The sequence below is a fragment of the Parasteatoda tepidariorum genome, chromosome 1 (assembly GCF_043381705.1).
Source record: "Parasteatoda tepidariorum isolate YZ-2023 chromosome 1, CAS_Ptep_4.0, whole genome shotgun sequence".
NCBI classification, from domain to species: domain Eukaryota; kingdom Metazoa; phylum Arthropoda; class Arachnida; order Araneae; family Theridiidae; genus Parasteatoda; species Parasteatoda tepidariorum.
This window is the reverse complement of record NC_092204.1, coordinates 83,302,922-83,328,656: the sequence shown is the minus strand read 5'-3', so window position 1 is coordinate 83,328,656 and position 25,735 is coordinate 83,302,922. Positions and strand designations below refer to the sequence as shown.

The window sequence follows — 25,735 nt, the reverse complement described above, 5'->3', positions numbered from 1 at the left end:
CTGACGATACTTATAAGTACCAATCACTTTAAACTAATTAAACTCAAGTACCACTTTAATTAATTAGTTCTAGCAAATTAAATTTCGCACCGGGGAGATTTTTTTTCTTGTACATTCTTTAATTGTCAATATAGCAGCTAAAAAAATATATTTATGAAAGTTTTTTTCAGTAGTTCATAATGCAGTAGATAAAGGGTTAAATCACATGGTTAGGCACAATCACTTTTTCTCAAGTTGAAATTACCCAATTATCTGGGTATCTTGTTCACGCATGATGTGTCATAGTCAAAGGAGCCATAGCCAATATGGCTATTTAAATTTGCTTAGCTATGGTAACTACTCAGCTTAACTATTATTTTTTCAAACTTGTATCGAATAAAAACAATATATTTGAACCCAAAATATAAGAGGATGCGAATCACATTTTTGAAGCTAATAAAAATTAAATTTTGCAGCACAACCGCAAATCCAGTGAAGAATTATTTTTGCCTGGTCGCTTACGTCAAATTCATTCTACAACTTTTGAGATTGAATATTTGTCGGGAAAAAATTAACGTATGTAAAGTTATAATTAAATATACATAAGTTTAACTCAGAAATCAAAGGTTATAAATATATCTAAAAGCCACCGTGTAAAAAAAGAATTTAAAAAAAATTAACAATTGTACTTGCATCAAGTTATGATGTTGAGTGGTTATTTTCAAATTAGGTATATTTGATTACAGTTTAGTTAAGAAACTTTTTTTTCAATCGCATAATTGCATTTCATTTTGACTTATCGAATTTTTCAGTTACTATAGAAAAATTTTGCTTATGAGGGCGGGATAGCCTGGTAGGTAGGGCGTTGGGCCTATGTCCAAGAGGTCATGAGTACGATCCCCGACGGCTGAAAACTCCCCGTGTAGTAAATGATGATTGATGCACATTAAATCTGTCGGGTCAGAAATACCTCTATGTTCCCATAACAAATCATACCTCTGGAGGTACTGAATTGATGATTGATCGTTCTTTGGTTCAGGTCAAAATTACGATCTGTGACTGAAAGAATGGATGTATGACTAGGTCCACCTTATAAACGGGTTGTGACGCATGTGTGGCTGAAGTCGTATTCTTGGCCATAGATGGCGCGACTGAAAAACAAGAAACGCAATCTCTACCCTAAATACGTTTGGTTTCGCCAGGCAGGCTTTGCTGGATTGGCAAGTGGCATTAGAAAAAACAACAACAACGAATTTTGCTTATAATTATGATTATGACACTGTGCTGACACTGTACGGGAGTCATTGACTGGAAGAAGGTGTATGTGTTATTTCAATAAATTAGAAATCACTAAAACTCCCCCTCAATATTTCAGACAAATAAAGAAAATTTTCATCAGTCATCATCGATTTAAATTCAGCAAAGCTCAAGACAAAATAGGAGATAAAAAATAATTAAACTTCTAGTAGACTTAGCATATCATTATTTTTATTTGCTTATTTATGTGTTTGTTTTGTTTTGTTATGTGTGAAATTTAGAGAACTATTCTGGCTGTGTATTTTAATTTCGCCTCCCTAAAAAATTAGACACCTGTTACGCCCATGTGACACTGAATGATTGAGTTGAATTATTGTATTATATGTAAAACTGTTGTAGAAGTAAAAATATGCGTATTTCAATTTTAATAGCATTGTCTAATATATAAAACAGTAAAACAAATTAAACAAAATAAATTTCATTTTTATGAATATGAAGAGGGTCTTTCTTTATTTTTTATTTTTTTAAATGACTTATCAAGATGTGATTAGCTTTTAAATTTATTTTATTTTAACATTATGTTAGAAATATTTTGCTTTGGTTTCTAGATAGTTTATTTTATTTATTTATTTATTTTTATCGCAAGGTAATTTTTTCTAGAATTGAAATTAACTACTTTTCTTTGCTGCTTTCAACATTACAATTAAGAATTCTATAAATTTAAAGCAGCACAAACAGTGCTACTTCTCAATTCCAACCACACATAGGTAATTTGATATATAATCATGATTTATTAATGGAATTCAAGCGTAATATCTTTATTGGCGACATGGCAACAATTATAGGATTCTCTATTATTATTATTATTATTATGTATTGTCGCACCTCCTTTTCTGCTTTTAATCAACATAAAAACCGGATTCATTAGGGTTAACATTGTCAACAAAAAGAGTCAAAGTCAAGTTCGTTGCAACAGGGACAGATTTTTCCTTGGCGACAATAAGACCCCTTTTTTTATTCTTCCAAAGGTCAACTATCGGCATTCTTGGTTTCAAGATCAGCTTGCTTAGCATATCAAGTTTTCTCTGACCCTTGCTCATAAAGAGAGCTGACCAACTTTGCTGTTGTTATGTGGAAAACTTGTTATCAGTCCCCCGAAAATCAACCTAAATTCTCTGATGATTAGAGATTTCTCTTCTCTGGGTTATTCTTTAAATGGCATTCCAAAGCTGACCTTCATTCTAATGGAGCATCGGAAATCGATAACACTTGCATGTCCAATTTACCAATTGACAACAGAATTCGTCACTATGTCCACTTCAAAATGCGTCCCTTCTGTATTTGCATCTTGTTCCAATGTTCTCTCTGTTATTTGGAGATAAGTGGAATTGATGTTCTGTCTTGATGCTATAGGCAGTACCGTACTACTATTTGAGATATATTTAGATATGCATGTCTAGTTATAGGCTATGACTGGGACATTTAAATATTTTTATTTTAATGTCTAATAACATATTCTGACAACGATTTTCTTTTTAAAAAAAATTATTTCTGTTTTATAAAGTTCTAATATTATTTAAAAAATTTCAAATTTCTATCATTTTTTTAATACTAATTTAGTGTGAACTACATCATTTAAGTAATTTACGTTAAATAATTCTCTTTTTATAGATAGTTTTAATTACATTAAACATGTTAAATTTTTTCAGATAAATGGTAAGCGAAAGCTACATTAAAAGATCTATTTATTCTATGAAAATGTGTAACAATAACAGAACTTAAGCAATTGCTGTTTATTAACTAATGTTAAAAGTGATTTTAAAGCCTATATCCTTATTGTTGTACCTAAAAATGTGATTGTCCTATAATAAAGCATTCTTACAAATCAACTGAAAAGTTATTAGTAGAAACGCTTTTTCCCCAAAATATTAAATTGTGATTCATAATAGGAAGATTTCTTTTTACTTCATTTTTTACAAAGATTCCAAAATTACTAATTAAGGGACCATTTTTTATGAAACACCTGGTACGTTTTGCGCAAAACTCTCGATATCAAGAGTTCGAATGATTTCTAAAAATATAATGTTCTAAATAACTTACGTTATATTTTAATTTACTATAGTTGCTTCATTAATTGCAATACACAGTAGTTTTTTTTAGCTAGAAAAAGTAATACTTAGATCAAAAACTAAGTTTTTAAAAAAACAAAAATATTTTTCACTAAATAATCAATATAAAACTGATAAATGATAACGATTAATTTTTTTCAGATGTCGTTTAAAAGAATTTACCTTTTTAGATAACTCTTAAATGCGTTCTGAAACTTTTAACATATTTATGAATATACAGTGAATAAAGTTGTTTTAGACTTATAATCGACATATGTATAAAATGGTATTGGAAGTTTTTCCAATATTCTGCATCGTTAGTTTTTAAAGCTAGAAATCGGAATTCTTAATTAAATATCGATTCCCCGATTCCGTTTCGCATAAAAGGGGCACCGGGAAACATGTTAAAAATAAAGGAGCATTATTCTTTGGAATATTTAAATCTCTGTATTAGAAGTAAGGTATTTTATTTAAATCAAAACAATTTTAATTTGAACGTATTTTATCACAAAGTTTTGGACAAGGAAAAAAAATTACAAAACTTACTCCCAGGAAGAAAAAAAAATGACAAAAAATCACATAAAGCAAAGATTTTAAGCAAAGCTTTGTAAAGACGCTACACCACAGGGGAAATATTTCATGGAAAATTCTTTTTCAGCTTCATAAGTAACTTGTAATTTAAAGGATAGTAAAAGTGAATTCAAGTAAACCTGGAATAAACTATAAAGTTTCAAGAGTTTAAAATAAATTTAAAATATTAAAATGCAAACAAATTATGAAAGGATTACATAGGACTACGATTTGCGGAAGTTCTTCTGCAATAATCGTTTGCATTTCAATATTTGGAAAATATTTTTTTAACATTTGAAACTACCTGATACTTGACTTGATACTTTGACGTGATAGGTTTACCTGAACTCACTTTTCTTTAAGCTTTACAATTTAAATTACCAATGGAGATGAAATAAAATTTGCAAAGAACAGTTTTTCCCTCTGTATAGCATCCTCTTGATGTTACTCTTAATAAATGATTGGTGAAAAAAATTGTTTAGACTTTAAAAACGATAGGTAGCTTAAATATTTTTAAAAAATGCCAATTTGGCGAGATACTTCCACTTATATTATACTTATTAAAATCGAAGAATGTTTCTCAAATTTGTCAAAAAAAATTTGGAGCATTACAATGCAGCATTGCAGTAAATTTTCAAATAATAATAATAAAATTTCAAAAAATACATTACATAATTATATTTTCTTAAAATTGACATTTTAAGTCATTTTCATAATTATTATAGATAACACTGGCTAAAGATATGCTAAACTTAACCCTGAAACTCTAAAGGCATCCTATCAAATCTGATCCTAAAATTAATTCATAACACGCCATGCATATAACCAAGTGATTAAACACAACCATGTGATTAGTTGTAGGTACCCAATTAGTATTTCTAAAGTTACCTGAAACCACTTATTTATTTTGTACCTCGCTCCACCGAGGAAGGAAGGTAGGAACTTCTAAAACATGTTTTGCGTAATCTTATAACGTAATAATTCTGGGAAATGTAAGAAATAATAATAAAAAGAAAACGAAATAATCTGAAACTATTTTAATCGTGTTTGTATATACCTTTCAGTTTTCTGACGATTTCGCAGTGTTGCTCAATACCGATTTATTTATTATTTACCCCGCTACCCGAAATACGAGTATTTAACTGGTCAGTTATAAAAAATACCTATCACTCGCTAAAAACAGCCTTAAACAAAATATTTCAAGTTTTAAAGTAAAGTTTCTCCATGTATAATGTAGATTTGTTCATATCGATGTAGTTGAAAGGTTAAATTAATTTAAAATGATGCAGAAACGTTTGTTGCTTATAAGAGAAAACAAAACAAAAAAAATTGAAACTGATTTTATATTTTAAAAATTTCTTTTTCATTCTTTATGACAATATACAAAGAGAGTTTGAAGCGACAGCAATGCATCAGCTTGCCGGTTTCACAAAAATCTAATTAATTGTCGCAGCGATTTAAAAAATGAACTTTAAAGTTATTTTTGAACATCGAGAATAAAGTATTGAGAGTAAATATCTTTTAATAATCTATCTTTCCCTCATTACGTGTGGAGCATTGTAAGAAAGATAATATGTAACGAAGAAGAAAAACGGCAGCTTGCTACGTAGAGTTTTCATAAAAATTTTAAGCGTGGTGGAAATTTTGAATAAGATTAATAGAATTTTAAAAGACTTAGAGATGCAGAGAACACTCTGGCATTTTTTTTCCGGATTATTTTGCAATCTGAACTGAATACTAAAATTATGGGACTTACGCAATGTTGGTGCTTAATTGAACTAAACAAATGGGGCAGTTTAACAAGCGAATGTTTTTTCTTAATTTTTGGAAATAATAATAAATTGTTGACAAATGCGAATACACTTTTTAACAAAAACTTTTCAAGGTGGAAAAGGATACAGTTTTTGACAAAAAAACTTTTTAATGCTGAAAAGGATACACCTTTTAACATAAAAACTTTTTAAGGTGGAAAAGGATACATTTTTTAACAAAATAACTTTTTAAGGTGGAAAAGTATACACTTTTTGAAAAAAGAAAGAAAACGATAAAAAAAAAAAATTATTAACTCTGATGAGCATTAAGGAATTTTGATTGATTAATTCTACCAGTAAATATTCTACGATGAGCAAAACCAAGTTTATATTAATATTACCCTTAAAGTGTATAAAGTACCCCTAAAGTGTATAAATAAAAATTAATGTGCAGAAACACTGCGGTAATCCTTTAAAGTGCTAAAAAAATTTTTTCATTTTTCAAATTACAGGTAATCTGTAAATTGCCTGGAACTATTTGTATTTTACCTGCTAGCCACTTGCTAAAGTAAAAATAAGCTCTTTGCTGGGACAAAAGTGATTCTGTACGCTTAAATTAACATCATGTTAATTATTTTTCTCTGTCTAAGAAATCAAGTTACTACAATCAAACAACCAATATGTTTGTCGATAGATTAAATCACCAATCACTTTAAAATACATAATAGAAGGAATCGAACAGTTTAAAATATTAGTACGATTAAAGAAATTAACGTAACGTAATATTTTTTTTTAATATCTAAAGAATAAAATCAATTTAATCAAATAATCAACACATTAATTGATAGAATCAATCATCAGTTACTTTAAAATATAAAATCCAAAGAATCGAACAGTTTAAATATTAGTACAGTTAAGGAAATCAATTATAATTTGTTTATTTTTTGATTTCTGAAATATAAAGTGAGTATAATGATACAATCGGCAAATTAGTAGAAACTCGGTGAAACAAACTTTGGAACTTTAACGATACGGAGACAATTGATGTGCACATTACCTAGGTAAATTTCGAAAAATAGTTGAATCCGCACTAAACAATTTACTAGGTTGTTGACGTATGCCTGTTTTAGGCAGAGGGGGTGCGATTGTTCTTGTTTTCCAGTGGCGCCATCTATGGCCAAGAATTCGACTTCTGCAGCACCATACGTCACACCCGTTTGTAGGGAGGACCCATCCATTCATACATCTTCATTCATCCACAGATCGTAATTTTGACCTGAATCAGAGAACGATAATTTACTATGTAAGGTGCATATTAACATAATGAACAAGCACGCAATCTTTGGAGAAAATAACCGAAATACATATGAATATTTTGCCGACCGGCCTATGAAGGGAGCAGGGAACTGTCCTTGAAATCAGTAAGGCTCTGGGTTCGAATCCCGGGCAAGGCATGAATGTTCTTTCCTTCTCTGTCATATCTGTCCTCACTGTGGGAGCGACGTTGGCCCACCTAATATGATGCCCTTGAAAGAGAGGCCAACAAAATCGCCCTGTAAATGCCTGAATTGACGGATCTTAGCACAGGTGGGCATTGGAAAAAAGAAAAATATGAATATTTTTCGTGACACTTTCTTTTTTAACAATAAAGAAATTTATTATTTTATTCATGTATCTTTCATATTTGAAATTGTTTTGTTACTTAATGGAATTCTGACTAAATAACTTGAAGCCTATCAGAAACCATCTAAATTGTTATCATAGCAAAACTAAATTATTCATGCACTATAAAATTGTTTCCGATGCAACACAATCAAACAAAGTAAAACGGTATTTTGGGTTCATTTCCCGAACATTAAATATAATTTTTTTTTCCCGCTCCGAACTTCAACAAAATATGCGAATAATTTCATGAGAATCTGCGAGATCATTCGAAATAGGAAGTAGAATCCACAAGTCTTCTCATTCACAGAATTTTGAATCACCAGAGCATGGAAAGAACAGTTCTTGGAATAATTTTGATGCGCTTTGCTACATAATAGTTCTTCCCTCGGGGTGGACTGACTGCAAAAAACTTTTGTAAATTTCCATTCTATGCATTGTATTCTGATTCAGAGGAACCGAAGTCTGAATTCTAACTGGACACAAAATTGAGGAACTAATCTTGAGGGTAAATATGAAGTCTAAATGATGTGCCCTTTGGAAGAAAGTATGAATAATAATAATAAAGAATAAACAAGCGTAGACTGATGTTTGGCGTTTAACATTTTTCTATCTAAAATAATGTTCTGGGTTTAGTTCAATATTCTGATCAAGACTATTGTCCTCCGCAGAAACGCCATGAGCTTGAATTTTTGGTTGGTAAGGATTTGTGATTCACAAAATGAAATTCCATTTGTACTACATCATAACATAATTTTTGCATGAAATAAAATAAAAGCGCTTTTCATCATCCATAATTGAAGGAATACCTTATTTATTTACAAATTTAAGTTTTCTTTCAAAAAGACGCTCGCCCATGGCAATAATGATAGAAAAATTTTTTGCTACCGGCAGCTTATTTGCTAAAATTTAATTTTTGTAATTTACTGATGCAATTCAGACTTAACTTAAAATTATGCCTTGCTTATTGCTTAAATCACAAAAGATTTTCAATTCTTTGTGCATCGCATTTGTCAAGGTAAAAGGGCGTCTAATTTTGCCATTTGTCAGAAGAAGCTTCCCTAATTCCAGCCTTAAAAAAGGTTTTAAAGAGTTCGTAAATATAAGTAGATCTTAATTAGTTTTACGGTGGTTTTATTTACAGTTTTTCGATAACTTTTTGAAGAAAATCGTCAACTTGTAGGATAAATATCAATTTAGAGTGCTTTTAATTAGCTTTACGACAGTTTTATTCACAATTTTCTATTTCTCTTTTAAAGAATAGTACCCATATACATGGCAAATGTCACTTTATTGTTTTATGACAGTATTTGCAATTTTCTATTTAACTTTTATAGATTATCACCCTCATCAATGTCTTTTTTTTTTATGGCAACATTCAGAAATTTTCTGTTGCATTTTTTCCCTCTAGTTAAGGTAAATGTAAATTTAAGTCGCTATTAATTAGTTGTACAGAAGTTTTATTTGTAATTTTAATTTCATTTTTTAAGATTATCATCCCCGTGCCGACTAGATGTTAATTTTAGTTGCTCTTAATTTAGCTTTACTGCACATTTTGGTCAACATTTCATTTCAAAAATCATCCTCTTCTAGGATTATAAATCTTAATATTTTTCTCCTTTAATTACTTTTATTCACATTCACTTTTAAAGATTTTAAATATCAATCTCAGGCACTTTTAGTTGATTTTAGGGTAGTTTGTTTCCTTCTAAGATTTTTGTCTTTGTTTCTTAATGTTGATAAAATTATTTTAGTATTTTCCTCGCTAAAGTGGGAAAAACCTGTCAAAATAACAAAACAAAATCACAGTAGAAAATCAAAATGATTAATTAAAAACGCAGGCAATTTTAATTTGATGAACAACATTTAAAGAGAAGATCTATAAAATTAATCAAATTTGGTTATATCTGAAAGAAAGCAAATTTCATATTATAGTATTGATTTTCATGGTAAGGAGAAGAAAAAAAACGATTCATTAACGGTTAACTCCATTTTAATTTAATTGAAAATGAAATATCAGAGGGAAAAAATTGAAAGAGTTTTAATTACTTTTCAAATAGACAATTTCCACAGGAAGTAAAACGTAAAAAAAAAAAGTAATAAAGCATCGAGATAACAAAATGTTATCTTAATATTCGTTGAAATAAAAGGCAAATATCTTCCATTTGACGAATTATCGTTTGAAAACGGCCCATTTTTCCATTCAAATCTCTACTGCAGATAAATTAACGATGAGACAAGGGGGGGGGGAATACAGTGTTCATCAAGAAAAGGGGAATGCCAGAAAAAAATGAATAAGGACGAAAAAAGTAGAAAAGGACGACCTATAATTTCCAGCACCCCGGAGCTAATTTCTCTTTTTGGAAATTCACCGCACTTACTGTAACCAAAAACGTGAAGCTTCGAAGCAGTTTGGACTCTTCCACTTCACGAAGGAGGGAAAAATAAATCTTTTCTCCAGATTTACTAGATTTGGCAATAAATCGCTATTGTCTACTTTTGCTTATCAAATAATTTTTATTTAAAGAGAGCTTCTTTAACAATTTATAATAAAAAATTGAGAGTAAATACATTCACATAATTTCGTATATTTACGAAGCACTTTCATAGTACTTCAAAGTATTATCAAAAGCAAAGACGTCATTCCATTAAAGTGCAAGCCGCGTAGAAAATTTTAGATTTCTTTTTTAGAGGTTCTAAAAAAAATTTTTAAATTATTAATTTATGGATTTTAGGAATTTTTAATTTCTATTTAGATGTTCTGAAAATTCTAAAATCATACATTTATGCAGTTCAGTTTTTTTTTTCTTCTTTTTTTTAGGTACAAGATTTGAATATTGCAGTTTGTAGATGTTTGGATAATTAAATATTGTAGTTTTTTAATTTTATTTTATTTCGGAATATACTTTAATTCTTTAACTTCTGTTGGTAAGAATGGATGTTTCAGTGTTTTAAATCTTATATTTTTAATTATACTAAAATAAAATAAAAACAAAAAAATTAGGCACACTTTTATGGCGGAACATTAATTGCATTATTTTGAAATTTCGGAAGAGAAATCTCATGAAACTCTAAATTTTTCTTTGCAGCTTTTTCTATTCCGAATAAAGTATATAATTTTATTCTTTTGGTACCGAACAACAGTCGGACTAACCATGGAAGTTATTATTATTTTTTTTTCCAAAGACGGATGAGTTACAATTAATCTTCATAAAAGGGCAGAGTTTCATAATGCTTTTCCAAGATGTGTTCGTGTGAGGTGGTCTCAATCAGAGCCGGATTATACCTTTCGTAGGCCCTAGGCATAGCCGTTCTTGGGCCCTCCCCTCCTTCCCTCTTTTCTAAATATATATGCTAAAATTTTCTTGCATATTTCTTTTACATTTTTATTAATATGGATTTTAATTTACAAATTTGCTTATCGAACTTTATCTGCATTAACTTAATCTACGTTTGGCATCGCTCGCACTTATGTCTATTGAATACGACATTTTGCGTAGTTTGGAATTCGACAGCATAATACAAGATTTCGTTGAATCCAAAAATCGCAAAAAAGTAATATATTAGATCATAAGGTTCTGAAAAATAATTTATTACCGAAAAATATTATATTTTTATTTGTATCTTCATAATTTTGAGCAAAATACACTTGTTTTTAAAGCTAAATTATTTTTGTCAACAAATTTTTCTTTCCCAAGTTTTTCGTAGGCCCCTGAATTTCGTAGGCCATAGGCACGTGCCTAGTGTGCCTATAGGTTAATCCGGCCCTGGTCTCAATTACAAGATTACAAAGTTGAACAATTGGAACCACACGTCTGCGAAACACATTTATACTTTATTCGTAATAAATATAGTAAACAGAAGAATTCTTAGAACATATTTTTGAAATCCTTTTCTAATATGAAATGGAAAAAGTATAAACTTGATTTAAGATGAGATAATTTAGGAGAGAAAAATTAAGAAAGATATAAAAATTTAGTGAATCACTATCGTGAAAGGCTGGGACAAAGAAAACCAAAATTGTTTGATCTTTGAGAGGGGACAGTGAGAGGTTGAAAGGCGCATACTAGAAACACCTCAAAATTTCATACAGCAAGAACTGGTTTTGATATTTTTCTTACCGCCTTCCTTACTAGCGATCGGACAGATTTCAACAACGTTTTTGTTTCTTCCTCTCTTTAATATTGATTTGAAAAATCTAAGTTATATTCTTTTATGACATCTATTTCAACATGTATTCTAAAAATATTTTTTAAGGGAGGTGATTACGGAACACCTTTGTATATCAGCTGTTCAACACTGTAAGGAAAAAAAAAGCATACTTGTAATTCATAGTTTATTTTGTGAAAATCAAAATAAAATTTAAGACAGCATGTTTAGGGTTGTTTCATACAGAACGACATATATTTTCATGTAGAAGTAATAAATACGAAATGACTAGAATTATAGAATTATTAAGAAAATGATTCGAATTATTTTTGAGCAAGTTGAAGGATTTCGAATTAAACATTTAAAATATTGTAATGATTAATTTAATTATAAATAATAGTTCGCATGGCAATACATACTAGCATTATAGTAAATAATCGAAGGGATATTTCCTGACTTCAACTCATTTCTAGAAAAAATTCGTACATGGGTGGTCTGCACCCAGATGTTAGCTTCCTTAAATTACCACATTTTTCTTGTGTTATTTTTAAGCTGTCAAAATGGGTGAGCTGCAGCTTGCAAACCCTTTATCTCCCCCGGTCCCTTTACTGAGAATTCGATACTTACTTGTAACTTTGACATCGTGGAAGGAAGAAGGAGGTGACTTGCACGTCAACTTAGGAAACGAATCATGTGAAAGACATTTATAATATTGAAAAAAGAAAAGAAAATTCATGAGTGAAATTTTTTTGTTTTACCGTATATCTTGGTGTATTAGTCAATCCGTTGTGTAAGTCGACCTCCTATTTTCGATTATTAGATAGTAAATTCCTAGTATGTCCAGTGGCTGATCCAGCGGGGGGGGGGGGGGGNGGGGGGGGGGGGGGGGTCATAGAACTCATGACCCCCCTCTAATTGAAAAAAAAAATTATAAGTTTTGTAATAGTTTACAAAAGAACTAAATTATTTAAGGGGGCATATACACCTAGGTAGGTTGGAAAAGCGATTTTTTTCCATCTAATTATGTTCTTCACTGTTTCAAGAATCATAATCCAAAAGATTAAATCGAAATTCGTCATAGTTTCATTGTAAACATTACATGAAACGTCTCTCTCCGACGTCTCAAAACTTGACTTAGAGCAAATGAAAATCAAGAACGATTAAATGGACTCGCATTATTAAATATTCATCGAGAAATTGATTTGGATGTTGAAAAAATCAATGACAGATTTGCCAAAGTTTCTAAAAAAAGCGTTACATTTATTATTTAAAGATTCTGAATTCTCCATGTAAACAAATACGGGTTAGTTCCAAAGAATTTCGAATTTTTTGAATGTCAGTGAAAGCGATTTTTTCTAAGACTCAGCAGACGAATATGAAGAATCCATAGCAGAGTGAATAAATAGATGCGTATGGCAACACTTCTAACTCTACTGAATCCGACACAGATGATGTTCTGAAATCTTTTAAATTTGTAGCGTTGGGCTATATTTTAAAAGTTTTCATTGTAATATATTTTATCAAATTCTCCTGAATAAATTGTCCTAACTTATCTTATTCTTAATTTCTTCTGAATGGAATTTAAAGTATTGTTTTTAAAAAACAATTCATTCATTTAATGAAAATATGATGAGAAATTAATTGCATACAATATATTAAAAATAGTTTTTGGAAGGGGTAATTTGTAATGATATAATGATTAAGAGATATTCATATCTATCTCATTGTTTATAATGCATAGCTATTTCACGATCGACGAATGTCCGACTTTATTACCGGTGTATACAAGTCTTCCCTCCGTTTTTCGTCAACTTTGGCGGGGGTTTGAAAAGTCAACTTATACACGGATATATACGATATTTAAAAATATTAAAAAAATTAAACAAAAAAAAAAATTTAAAAATTAATTCGAAAATGAGATTTCGAATGACTTGAATTTTTCGATTGTCTGAGCAAAACTAAACTCTATTTGACATTGCATAAAATTAGCTAGAGGACATTCAAATACTATATGTAATCACATTATAAATACTATACGTAAACTAGAGTGTTCGCTTTCCAAAACGGGGTTCGAATCCCAGCAATGGCTGGTCGATACGAATTCCACACCCGGCTCGCACTGCCGACAATGCTGACGTAAAATATCCTCAGTGGTAGACTGATCATGGGTTAGAGTCCCCATGCCGTCGAACTAACCATGGAAGGTTTTCGCGGTTTTTCTCTCCATATAAAGCAAATGCGGGTTAGTTCTATCAAAAAGTCCTCCACGGAAGCAAATTTACTCCAATGCTTGATCGAAGAGTTCCCTTGTCTTCTGAATTGGGTTCAAAATTACAAGGCTGCTGAGTTGAACATTGGTAGTCGAAAACCCAAAATTGGGTCGGCTGTTCAACTCAATGACGATTATAATTATTGTATACGTAAACTATAAGTGCGAAATTACGAAATAGTCATGTGAATAAAGTTGCAGGGGTAACTCAGAAAGATGATTATTTATTCAATTTATCCTAGATAAAACGAAGACTCTATCAGTGAAGAGCGTGAAAAATATTCATTAAAAGTTTTTTTTTCGGTAGTGGGTCAGCTTAAGAATAATTTAGTATACCTTTTATTAACACGTTCACTGAAATTTAATTTATTTATCCGGTTAACATATAAGATAAACAGGTGATCAGGTTACAAAACTTTTACACTTTTTCAATTATTTGAAATAAATTTAGTTCTTGATCACGGAGGTCAACTTAGAAGTTTGGTCTACCTGACAGGCTTTATCGTACATAGTTATGAACATTGGCACATTTTATAACCGTTTATAATATTTTATCAGCAAATTTTGACAATATTATATGTAATAAGAAAAAAAAAGGTGCTGAAATGTTTTCAGACTCTTTTCCCACTGCTAAATTACTAAAGAAGAAAGTATATGTTGGAAGCTCACATTCTGTGAAAAAACAAATTGATTTCGTAACTAATGTACTATATGTAGTTTACGTATGACAACCTATTTATGATTTTTGTTTTCTTTCTATTTTGAACTCTTCTTAAAAAACTATCTCCCTTTAATCTATCACGAACTTTTACAAAAATTTAATTTTTCCTTTCTGCATTTTCTTAAAGCTTTTAGAGTCCAAAACAAAGTGTTAAAATAATTTTCTGAAACTCCAACTACGGAGGTAATACAGTAAACAATACAGAGATGAAAACAATTTACTGAATAACATACTCTGTTTATTTATAGTGAATATAAGTTTATAATTTTAATAAAATGTTCTTGAATACGAATTAGACGTAGTAATTTCCCGTTTTTTAAGTATATAATGTTGATATCATTAAGTTTTACTGTATATTTTACCTACATAATTATATTATCACACCTACATAACTTATGTCGTAATGCGACACTAATCTTAAAATTTCATCTTTCCATTTTTATTAATTAACATAAAATAATGAATAACTATATTTATTGATTATTATCATGTGATGATAATATAATAGTTTAGATTTTATTTTTGAAGCTATCGTGTTACTCCACAAAATTCTAAATACAAGTAATTTATAAAAACGCTATCACCGGAAATTTTTTTAAAAAATAAGATGTTATGAAAAGTATAATTATATTTTCATTCATTGTGCCGTAAATGTTTTTAATAAAAATGTCATATATTTTTAAAAAAATAATTTTAATAATATTTTAGCGATGATGCATGTTTCAAAATTATCGAATTTTTAACACACCGCGATTGCACGAAGCACAGAGATGATTAACGAGAACGTTTATTCGTTCAATAGATTATGATAAAATAATAACGAACACGAAGTAACGATCAATTATAGTTTCAAACAGTGGAGATTTTTTTGTTAAATCTGTTCGTTTTACAACTGAAACGATTAACTTATCATTAATTATTTTTAAAGAATTTTTTATCAACGTCGGTGTTCAACTCCATTTGGGAAATAGAACACTGCAAGATCAAGAATCCGCCAACGACTATCACAAAATCTACGCCAAGATATTTTCGCGCCAACCAATGTAAACACGGCAACCTCGATCTACACGCCGAGTTCCCCGCTCCTTCACTCACATCAAATGAAAACACCGAAGCATTGTAAACGGAGCGGTCATTGAATGCTTGAATGAGTTACCCATGGAAACCATCAATGACTCTCAGAAATGCAGCATGTGAGTTTCCAGATAAAATGACCACTAGGATTTCTTCTTGAATTATTTCCATCACACCTGTGTTGCAGTAGGATTGCAATCCGCGGCGTAAATACGAGGTGTGCCGGTGCGGTTTTTTACCTACCATGAAATTCAGCCAGAGGCACTAATATCAAACTGGTCTACGGCGGTAGGTGGTAATACTACCGAAAAAACTACGCCAAGTGACCGTGTGTTGTTTCTGTTGCTTTGACTCTTCTACCTTTTTTGGATTATACTTTGGGAAAGATAATTTTTATCTTTAACTAATTCTACGCGAGATGAAAGATTAGGATAAAAATCTGTATAAAGTGTCGGTACTTTTTTTAATTTATCGATCATTTTTCACTACGTAACTGAAAATGAATTGGTTACATGCAAAGAAACTAGTGCTTTAGAAATTTTTTCGGAAATATGACGTTTTTGCTAATGTTGTGACTGAAATAGGCAACTGTGCTAATGTTATTTTTAAAATAGGCAACTGTGCTATGGGTGCTGGGATGGTTAAAGGTGGTTCCATCCTTGATAGTTTGCCTCCAAACCAACCTCTCCACGTTGTCATGATCGGCCTGGACTCTGCCGGTAAAACAACAGCCCTGTACCGATTGAAATTTGACCAGTACATGAATACTGTGCCCACCATTGGTTTCAACTGTGAGAAAATTAAAGGCACCACTGGTAAAGCCAAAGGAACGAGCTTTCTTGTCTGGGATGTTGGCGGCCAAGACAAACTCAGGCCTCTCTGGAGGTCATATACTAGGTGTACAGATGGAATCGTCTTCGTTTTGGACAGTGTTGACAAAGAGAGGATGGACGAGGCGCGAATGGAACTGCTAAAAACTGTTCGATGTCCAGAAAATTCTGGAGTACCTATTCTAGTCTTAGCAAATAAACAGGACTTGCCGAATGCAATGGACCCAAAAGAGGTTGAAAAAGCACTTGGTTTACATGAGCTAGGCCCGAACGTTCTGTGGCATGTGCAACCTGCCTGCGCTATCATAGGAGATGGTCTTGACGAAGGGTTAGAAGCCCTGTATGAAATGATATTAAAACGAAAAAGACTAGCTAAGTTAGCGAAAAAGAAAGGAAGATAGGTTTCGTTCATTTTAGGTTTCATTTTACAATTAAAAAATTATTTATTTACTGTACAATGTGTCATCAAAACGAAAGGTAAATATGTGAATATTTTATTGCGTTGTTATAATTTAAAAATTCTATTATTTAGTTCTTGTCATATAAGTGTTTGGAAAAATATTGATAATTGCAATTTCTGATTCAAAATATTACTTATTTGCTAACTGCTCTTATTGTATTGTTTATTTTTATTATTATTAATAGCAATACTTCTGCTTCGGAAATACCGATTTTATCTGTTTATCATATTTTTAACAAGGGCTACAACCAGTAATATGCTAATTTGTAAAAGGAAAATATATCAGAATCTAGATCAGTGAGATTTGCAGGGAATTTGATCAAATTTTTTAGTTCTCCTTTATTTGGGAAATTTAGCGTTTGTTTATTTATTAATAATTTATTATAAATCTAATTTCTGGCAATCAAATTATTTTCAATTCTAATTCTTTTCTTCATTACTAAATAAACTTCTGTAGGTGATTTTAAACAAATTTTATATTCTTGCTCACTCCTTTAATTAATTATATATTGCTTGCTTATTTTATGTTAAATATTTTATTATGACTAATTTTTGGAGATATTTTTATACTTGTACCATTTCTATTCATATTTTGTTTCGCTAATATGCTTGTAAGTCAAAAATATTTTATTGTATATCATTAAATGAATGAATGTAGTATTATCTTGAAGTTACAAATTATTTTCTACTTACAATGTTTGTGTTGTTTACATATAAATTCTTAACTATTTTAAGTAAGTGTTTCATTTGAATCCCTAACATTTTCATTTTATTCAATGTTAAGTTATTTCAATTATCAAAAAGTTATTTTTTTTTTTAAAAATTGCAATCAAATTTGTGTAGAATATGATAAATGTGTTTTAAAAATAATTAAAAAGTATAAATTTTCTTAAAAATTTTTTACAGAAATTTGCCTATGATAAACAGTTGTATAATCTTGGATACTTAAAAGAAAAAATTTAGCTAGTAAAATTCTTAGAATTCATTAGTAGCATTTATTAAAATAGCTTATCTAAAAGGATCATCTTTATTAGTCAATTAATTTAATGTAATTTATTCAATTAATATAATTTATTTAATTAACATAATTTATATAGGCTAACTTCGATTTCAAAACACTAACTTGATAAGTTAAGTATAATTGTTAACATTCATTATAAAAATTGATAAATGCCAAACAGAGTTATAAAATAATTGTTATAATCATAATCTTTTTTTTTTAATATATATAATGCAAATTGAATTTAGCCATTTGGAAAAAATCAGTATCTTCTATCATTAATTTCTTTATTCTTCTTCTTCTTGGAGAAGTATGTCTCAAATAATCATTTGTTAATTTTGCAATATTGCTTATTTATATCAGCCAATTAATTAACCATAAATTGCAAATGCATGTTAATATTTTACGTTTTACTGTAAATAACTGTCAGTAAACTGAAGGTTAACTACCTTTTAGTTTGTCTTTGTTAAACGACCGTGACCAAAAGCTTTCTAAAACACATTTAAAATAATAATTTATGGCTATATTTCACGAAATTGAGGAAATTTTATTATTTACATCTGAATTTTTTTTTTCTTCTTCCTAACAAAATTAATATCTTTTTGTGGGAATCAGAAAGAATGGTATATTATGAAAGTGTGCGTCACGTAAAGTTGATTATTTATTGCTTACTTTTTTCTTTTTTGCTTACGTGACGCAAAGCTTACTTGAGCAGAGGGGAACGAACAACACTCTTTAGAATCCATTTTTACCTGTCAAGGTCAAAGTCGTCAATGTGCGATCTCCTGTTCAATAGGATAAGCTACTAGACGCGGTGTTATCTTTAGATCGTAAATCTTTCTTACAGATAGTTTTTTATAAACTTGTTTATGATAACACACAATTTTTTAAGATTTTCGCTAATTAAAATTATTATTTATTTAAATGTTCAATATTTTAATTCGAAAGAGGCGGTCGCATTACTATTTGTGGATTGTTAATCTTTGTTATTGTTAGTCTTTTGTAAATTTGTTCCCTTGTTTTTAAAAATGTTTTCACTAATTAAAAAAATTTTTTTGTCAGTGTTCAATACGAAAGTTGGACGCGATATCAATACTCTCTGTGGATCGTTAATCTTTGTTACCGATAATTTTTTGTTAACTTGTTTCTTATCACGCAGCTTTTTTAAACTTTTAGCTAAGTAAAACTATATATTTTTTTTTAATGAAAAATAAATAAATTAGACGTGGTCGCGTTGCTATCTGTGGATTGTAAATCTTTGTTACTCCTAAGTTTTTTTTTGTTCAGTTATTGTTGATAACACTTTAATTTTAGACAATTTTCTTTAAAAAAAAAATAATTTTGCGGTTGCGTTACTATCTGCGGATCGTTAATCTTTGTTACTCGTAGTTTTTCTAAACTTGTTTTTGGATAATACACAACTTTTTTAAATTTTCGCTAGATAAAATAAAAGTTTTATTTGGATATTCAATAAGAAAACATCAGGATGCGGTCACGATTCTATAAGTGTATCGTAAATTTTTGTTTTCGATAGTTTCTTGTAAACTTGTTTAAAAAGATAACACGTTTTTTATCTATTTATTTATTATTTTAATTTTCTCTAATTGGAGTTATTATTTTGAATATTTGTATTGTTAGTCGCACATTATGAGCAATTAATCGCACAAACGACGAAATTATATTGAATTACACAAAAGAAATGGGAAAACTGACATTTTTTGTTCATTTTATTTTGTAGTGTTGTTTAATTGCCATTTAAGCTTATTTACTTTCTAAAACAATTTCCCGATTATTTACCAAGTTGCATTTTTATCAACATCAAGCACTGACTTTTTTCCCCTAGATATTATTCATGCATTTCAATTTATTATTATCATTTTTTTTTCTCTAGTGTCCTTCCTTTTTAAGAAATAATAATTGATTAAAAGTTAATTTTTTTCTAATTGCATAATTTTTTTAATTTTTCAGTGACATATATTCCTCTGGAATTTGGTTATTAGTAATACACATTTTTTTTTAAAAATGACTGATGATTAATTTGTTAAAATGTTTTTTATTTGTTAGTTCTGTTTCAAATATTTTTTTTGTTTAAATTGTACCTTGATAAAATATTGAATCTTTAATTAAATTCTGCGGAAAAATATCTTTAAATCAACTTTTATTTTGACAAACATTCATAAAAAATACTTATTTTTCCTAAGCATAGTGCAACAATACATGTGCAGTAACAACTTTTTTCATATGTTAGCTAATAAATAGTTGAGATCTGAGCATAGCAAAGTAGGAATTCAAATGAATAATAATAAGTTCTGAAACTTTTATGTTTAAAAAGAATCTCCTTAAAAAATTTTAGAGAACAAAATATGCTATTACAATTTACTTTGAATTCCATTCTGGTTTGATCAATCTTAAAAAATAAATTATTGACAAAAGTAATAAGTATAGCTATTAATAAATTAATACTAAAGAATAAAATAAAATAATTAATAAAATACTTTAGTTTTAAATGTTTAGCCTTTTTTACTAATTATTGCTATCGTTTATCTGCTTTGATCCGCATATTCTGATGTGAATATGAATTTTTATATAAAAGGAGTGTTTTTGAATTCATGTAGTAATTTTCCATGAAAGATCAAACTGTAGTTTAAATATTGAAAAAAAAATTGTTTTCATCTTTTTACCTTTCTTAAAGCTTTTTCTGAAATTTAAATACAGTTTTTTAATGCTAATTAAAATTTTCCTACAAATATTGCCTACTTAATAAAATATCTTTTAGTTTCAGACACATTTTTAAGCATTATATTTGAAGGCATCAATTTTAATAATTCTAAATTTTATCTTTTCTATTTATTCCATAATTTTTTTTTATTTTTTTTTAATCTTGGTCTTATTATAACTAAGTATTTTTTAGCCTGGTACATCCTAAATTTAGTGAGGGAATTTAAAAGGGCCTTAAACATATTAATCTTGATTTAATTAGTAATTCCTCCTGTTTCAGACCTAAAGAAATGAATTTTTTTTTAATCAGTTTGTATTCTTTCTAATTTTGCATTATTACATGATGTATTTGTTTCATATTGTATTGATACTAATTAAACAAATTATTGCCTGTAAAATGAGTTGAATATTTTAGTTTTTCTACTATTTTTCTATTGCTATTTTTTCGCTATATTTTTTGTGCTCTTCAGATGTTTTACAAAATTTAAAGTTTTCTTATTTGTTTGTTTTTAATGCAGAGCAGATCTGCAGTTTAATGTCAAACTAATGGAAAAAGTTAACATTTTTGTATAGCACTATTAATGAATATATATATAATATGCATATCGGCATATTGTATTAGATTTAAATAAATAAAAAAATATCAGCGAAAACAATCATTTAGTGGTTTTATTAAGGTACAATAACTCTATTGAAATTTCATAAACTAATCTGCTACTGCTGTTGTATGTATTGTATATGTACTTAGTTGTAATGCTTGCTTTTCTACAAAAAAAAAATATCTTTAGTTGATTAAATATTTTGTGTTCAAAATCCAAGTTTTGATGATTTCTCCCAAATTGATTTCAAATTTTTTAAAAATAGATTTTAATTTATTTTTAAGCAGATTTTTTTAATCATTCAAATTCCATATAATGTGAATTTCTTTAATAATAAAAATTTTTTTTTACCAAAATTGAAAAATTTTTAAAAGTTAATAAAATTTTAAAAAATTTAAAATATGCCATTCAAATAATTTTTATTCATGTATGTCAGTTACTAGTGAAAAAGTTGAAAAAAATTTATGAATTATAAACTTTATTCTTAGGCTTAGTGGATGTCATAAATATTTACTAACATTCAAACTTAATTCATTTTTGATAATGGTATATATACATATACACTTTAGATATTGTTAAACACTTCTTTTTATTGTTAAAATTCATTAATATAATATTTAAGATTATTTAAATGAAGTATTGAAAATAATTTTTATTGAATGAATAAAAAGAAGAATTTATTACTCAATATCATTTTATTTATTTTGGATTTGTCATAGAATATCATCCATCTCCAAATTATATTCAAAATTGAAAATTCAAGTTTTTTTTATTTGAAATTGTTTAAAGCAATATTAAATGTTAAAGTTTATCTAAAATAAAGTTGTGCATGTATTTACCAAATGAGTTATAGTTAGATATCAAATTGATGAAGCCAAGTTGCATTTTATGTATATAGGTTAACTAATTGTACAGAAATTGAAAAATATTTTGTAGATATAAATATTGCATGACATAACTTATTTTCTTGTATGCTGTTGTCTTACTTTGCCAAATGAATTCTATGAATAAAATGTGATAGAAAAATTGTCTTTTTTCTTGTTATATAATATCATATATTGATCTTTAAATATTTCAATAATCTTTTGGATATGGATAAATATCGCAAAGGAATTTGTTAAGAGGCCTCGCCTTCGTGGTCTTGGAGTTAATTTTTTTTCTTCTCAATTTAACAAACTTTTTATGGTATAGTTGATGGTTTTCGTCAGCACAATACCTTTGAAAAATAGTCTTAAATAAAGGGAGACGCTTTATTATATTAAGAGGAACACCGATCGGTTATATGGTGGTTAAGGAGCTCGCTTCAAGTCGAAAGATCCCTGGTTCGTATCCCGGATAAGGCATGGAGTTTCTATCTTTCTCTTTTGACTATCTGCTCTTACTGTGGGAGCAACGTTGGCACACCTACTATGGTACCCCTGTCTGTCTGATACCCAAATGACGAAAGTCAATATCCATGTGGGCATTAGGGTGGGGGGGGATAAGGAGAAATNGAGGGGGAGTTGATAAGGAGAAATAGTGCTTATAACTTTTGGAACTTCTATGATTTTTTCTTCATATATCTTTAATGTAAAGTTATGTAATTTCTGGTTGTGAGTAAGTAATTTAAAAGTATGCATTTTTTTTAGGATTTTTAAAATGTAATTTTATTACAGTTAAAACTGACGAAAACCAATTTAGATGATACTAAAAATTCTTTAGACTTTAAATTGCGCAAAAATAACGATATTTATCAATAATTTATAAAAGATAAATGTATACTCTTTAATTACCTATCAAAATTTGCAGAACTGTATTGATAAAATTTTGTCAGAAAAAATTATAAGCTAATCTTAAATATCGCACTCATATCTTTCAGCGTCGATCTTCCTTTTTACATGTATCGAAAAATACTGTCGAGTTAAGTAGAAATCCCCCATCAATTTATGTGTGAAAATTTAAAAAATATAATTATTAAGTAATTCTTAATTTAATTTGAATATTTCTATTAATCGATAATACTATTAGAAATCTTAAGATTTAAAATTAAGAAAAACAATCAGAATTAAATTAAGATCTAAAATCTTCAGAATGAATTGGCAGACTTTCTGCAAAATTAGGCTTAAAAAGTGGGTCAATTGCCTTCAGATTTCATCTTCAGGATGAAACTTTAAGATTTTCCAAAAAATTTAGGTTTAAAAAAATGGGATAAATACTTCCAGAAATTATTTTCTTTAGAAGACTTGGAGAAATTAGCTTATATACAAATTTTCATTCTTTTTTTTTTCTTGAGAAAATTACGCATACATTGTAGGTTCAAAGATATTTGTATTATTAAAAAAAACTTGTTTTTGTTTTGTTTTGTTAAATGCACCAAAAATATGTATTATCGCTGAAATGGTATAATTACCATCAGTTTCATCAAATAATTTGATAAAAAATTGACTGTCATCAAATGGTTTTAATATCATCAGTTTTATTACCATTGAATTTAGAAAAGTTGATATTTTCACTCATGTTGAATAAGTGTATTTAACATGAAGCCAAATGAGAGAGAATTTACATATATGCATGTAGGAAACAGTTTTTTTTCTTCTAAACGTTGAAATCTTCTTTAATCTGAAGAATATTGGAAGACTAATTTCACTTTTGTTTCTTAATTAATGTCTTCAAAAAGTCTGCAGATATTTAAAAAAAAAAAGTTAAGTCTTCAAAGTGACTGAAACGACTAAAAAATCTATTGCAGATATTTTAAAGAAAAAGTAAAATCTTTAAAATATCTTTTAAAGATTTCAGAAGAAAATCTTATAAAAAGAACTTTTTCTGAAGATATTTTAATATATTTTTAGTGAGGTGTTGATTACTGGACGTTCTGTATAAAAATTGTAGCAATACATTTTGAGATAAGCTATCATCACATATTTGAATCATGGAATTAAAGATACGATAAGTAGTGTTCTCCAAAGGTAGTTTTTTTCAGTTTCTTTCTTATTTTGCCGTTATTGTTCTTAAAACAACGAATCCCACCACTTCGATTTTCTTATTCAGGATAAGTGCATGAGCTTTCTCTGTTCCTATTGTTGGAAACGGAAGTTATGCAAGCTTGATCTTCGTATTCTTTCGAACCGCAACAAGATCCCAAAACAAAATCCTTTCTTATCTTCCAATATCGTCTGAGAAATCGTATTTCGAACGCAAACATAAAAAGCTCTCGAAAATTTATCTTGCAAATTCCATCCGAATTGCCCGTGCCTGAAATGTGAGTAATGCAACTTCAGGGTAAGATACTTTCCCCTCTTGATTTTGAAAGAAAAGGGATTATTTGATAAGGAACAAAATTGCAACAAGGATTTTATCTGTTTGTTTTGTATCGCAAATTCTTAACATGTCTATGCACCGAAAAAACTCTTATATCTTAAGAAAAGAAAAATTTTTTTTTGATTAAAATGTACTATTCGTGTTTTTGTACATTATAATTTTATAAATATTTCGCGAAATAACTTACGTCTTAAGGAAATGTATTTAATATTTATCTTATTTCGATGTTACATCATAATTTAATGCTGTGAAACATATGTAAATTGACCATTTATTAATGGTCAACTTATAGAAGAGATAAGTTATTGTTTTTTTTTTAAAAAATTCTTTTCTTCTATTATATTATGCCAATCTTATGTATTTCCAATCAAAAGCATAATATTTTTTTAACGGGTCTTAAGTGTTTTATATAGCAAATACTCACACATCTTATGAAATGAGATTATTTAGAAGAATGGTGTTCAATGCTAAAAATAATTTTTTTTTTTTAAAAAAAAGGGGGGGGGGGAATAAATCACCCTGTAAAACTTTATCGGATCTTCACGTAGTAAGATTCATTCTTAAAGGTCTGAGGAGGTGACCTTAAGTATGCTAATTAATGAGTGCAGACGATATTTTAAGTAAACAAATCACAATAAAACGTACTTTCTGAATGCCCTTTTTTTCGACGGATTAAATTTTCTGACTCTCAAAACGTCCCAAAGTTTGGACCCCTTAATGTAAGTTTTACTTTTTGCATATTTCACCGTGTAATTTTTTAAGTGAATGAAAAAACGTTTGCACACAATTAAAAAAATTTTTTACTTCCTTTCAAAAAAATTTTAATAGCCATGTGTTTTTTTTTTATTATTTTATTTAATAATAGTCGAAAAAAGTTTGATTTACAAAATATACAAATAATTTTTTAAGACTAAGTACAAATTTCTTAAAAAATACTTTATGTAATGGTTTCTGAGAATTCGAATTATTTCTCGGCAACTAACTATTCAATCGAATTCGTTCAAATTTTGTATCTTGCCTTAAAAATTGCATTCTTAAAAATGATGTGGACATTATTGGTATACCTTACAATTCAAAATATTTCGACTATTATTAAATGAAGAAAAAAATAATAAGTAATTATTAAAATTGATTATAGAGTTATCTGGATATACGTATTTTATAATTGTGTGTAAGCATTTTTTGATTCGCTTAAAAAATTTCCGAAATAAAACGAAATTTGCACTAAGTAAAATTTACATTTGCAGATCCAAACTTTGAACCACTTTTCTGACCAAACTATTGCGGCCGC

General features: G+C 28.7%; 2 protein-coding genes across 3 annotated transcripts in view; one reads left to right on the top strand and one right to left on the bottom strand.

The window, feature by feature from the left end:
- LOC107441065 (uncharacterized) overlaps positions 1–25,735 on the bottom strand; it is an 87,148-nt gene that overhangs the window by 53,493 nt on the left and 7,920 nt on the right. The gene's annotated exons all lie outside the window — the stretch shown is intronic.
- Positions 15,543–22,173, top strand: LOC107441054 (ADP-ribosylation factor-like protein 4C). The gene has a single exon (XM_016054196.3). It carries the CDS (start codon positions 16,166–16,168, stop codon positions 16,769–16,771), a length of 606 nt encoding a protein of 201 aa, XP_015909682.1. The 5' UTR covers positions 15,543–16,165; the 3' UTR covers positions 16,772–22,173.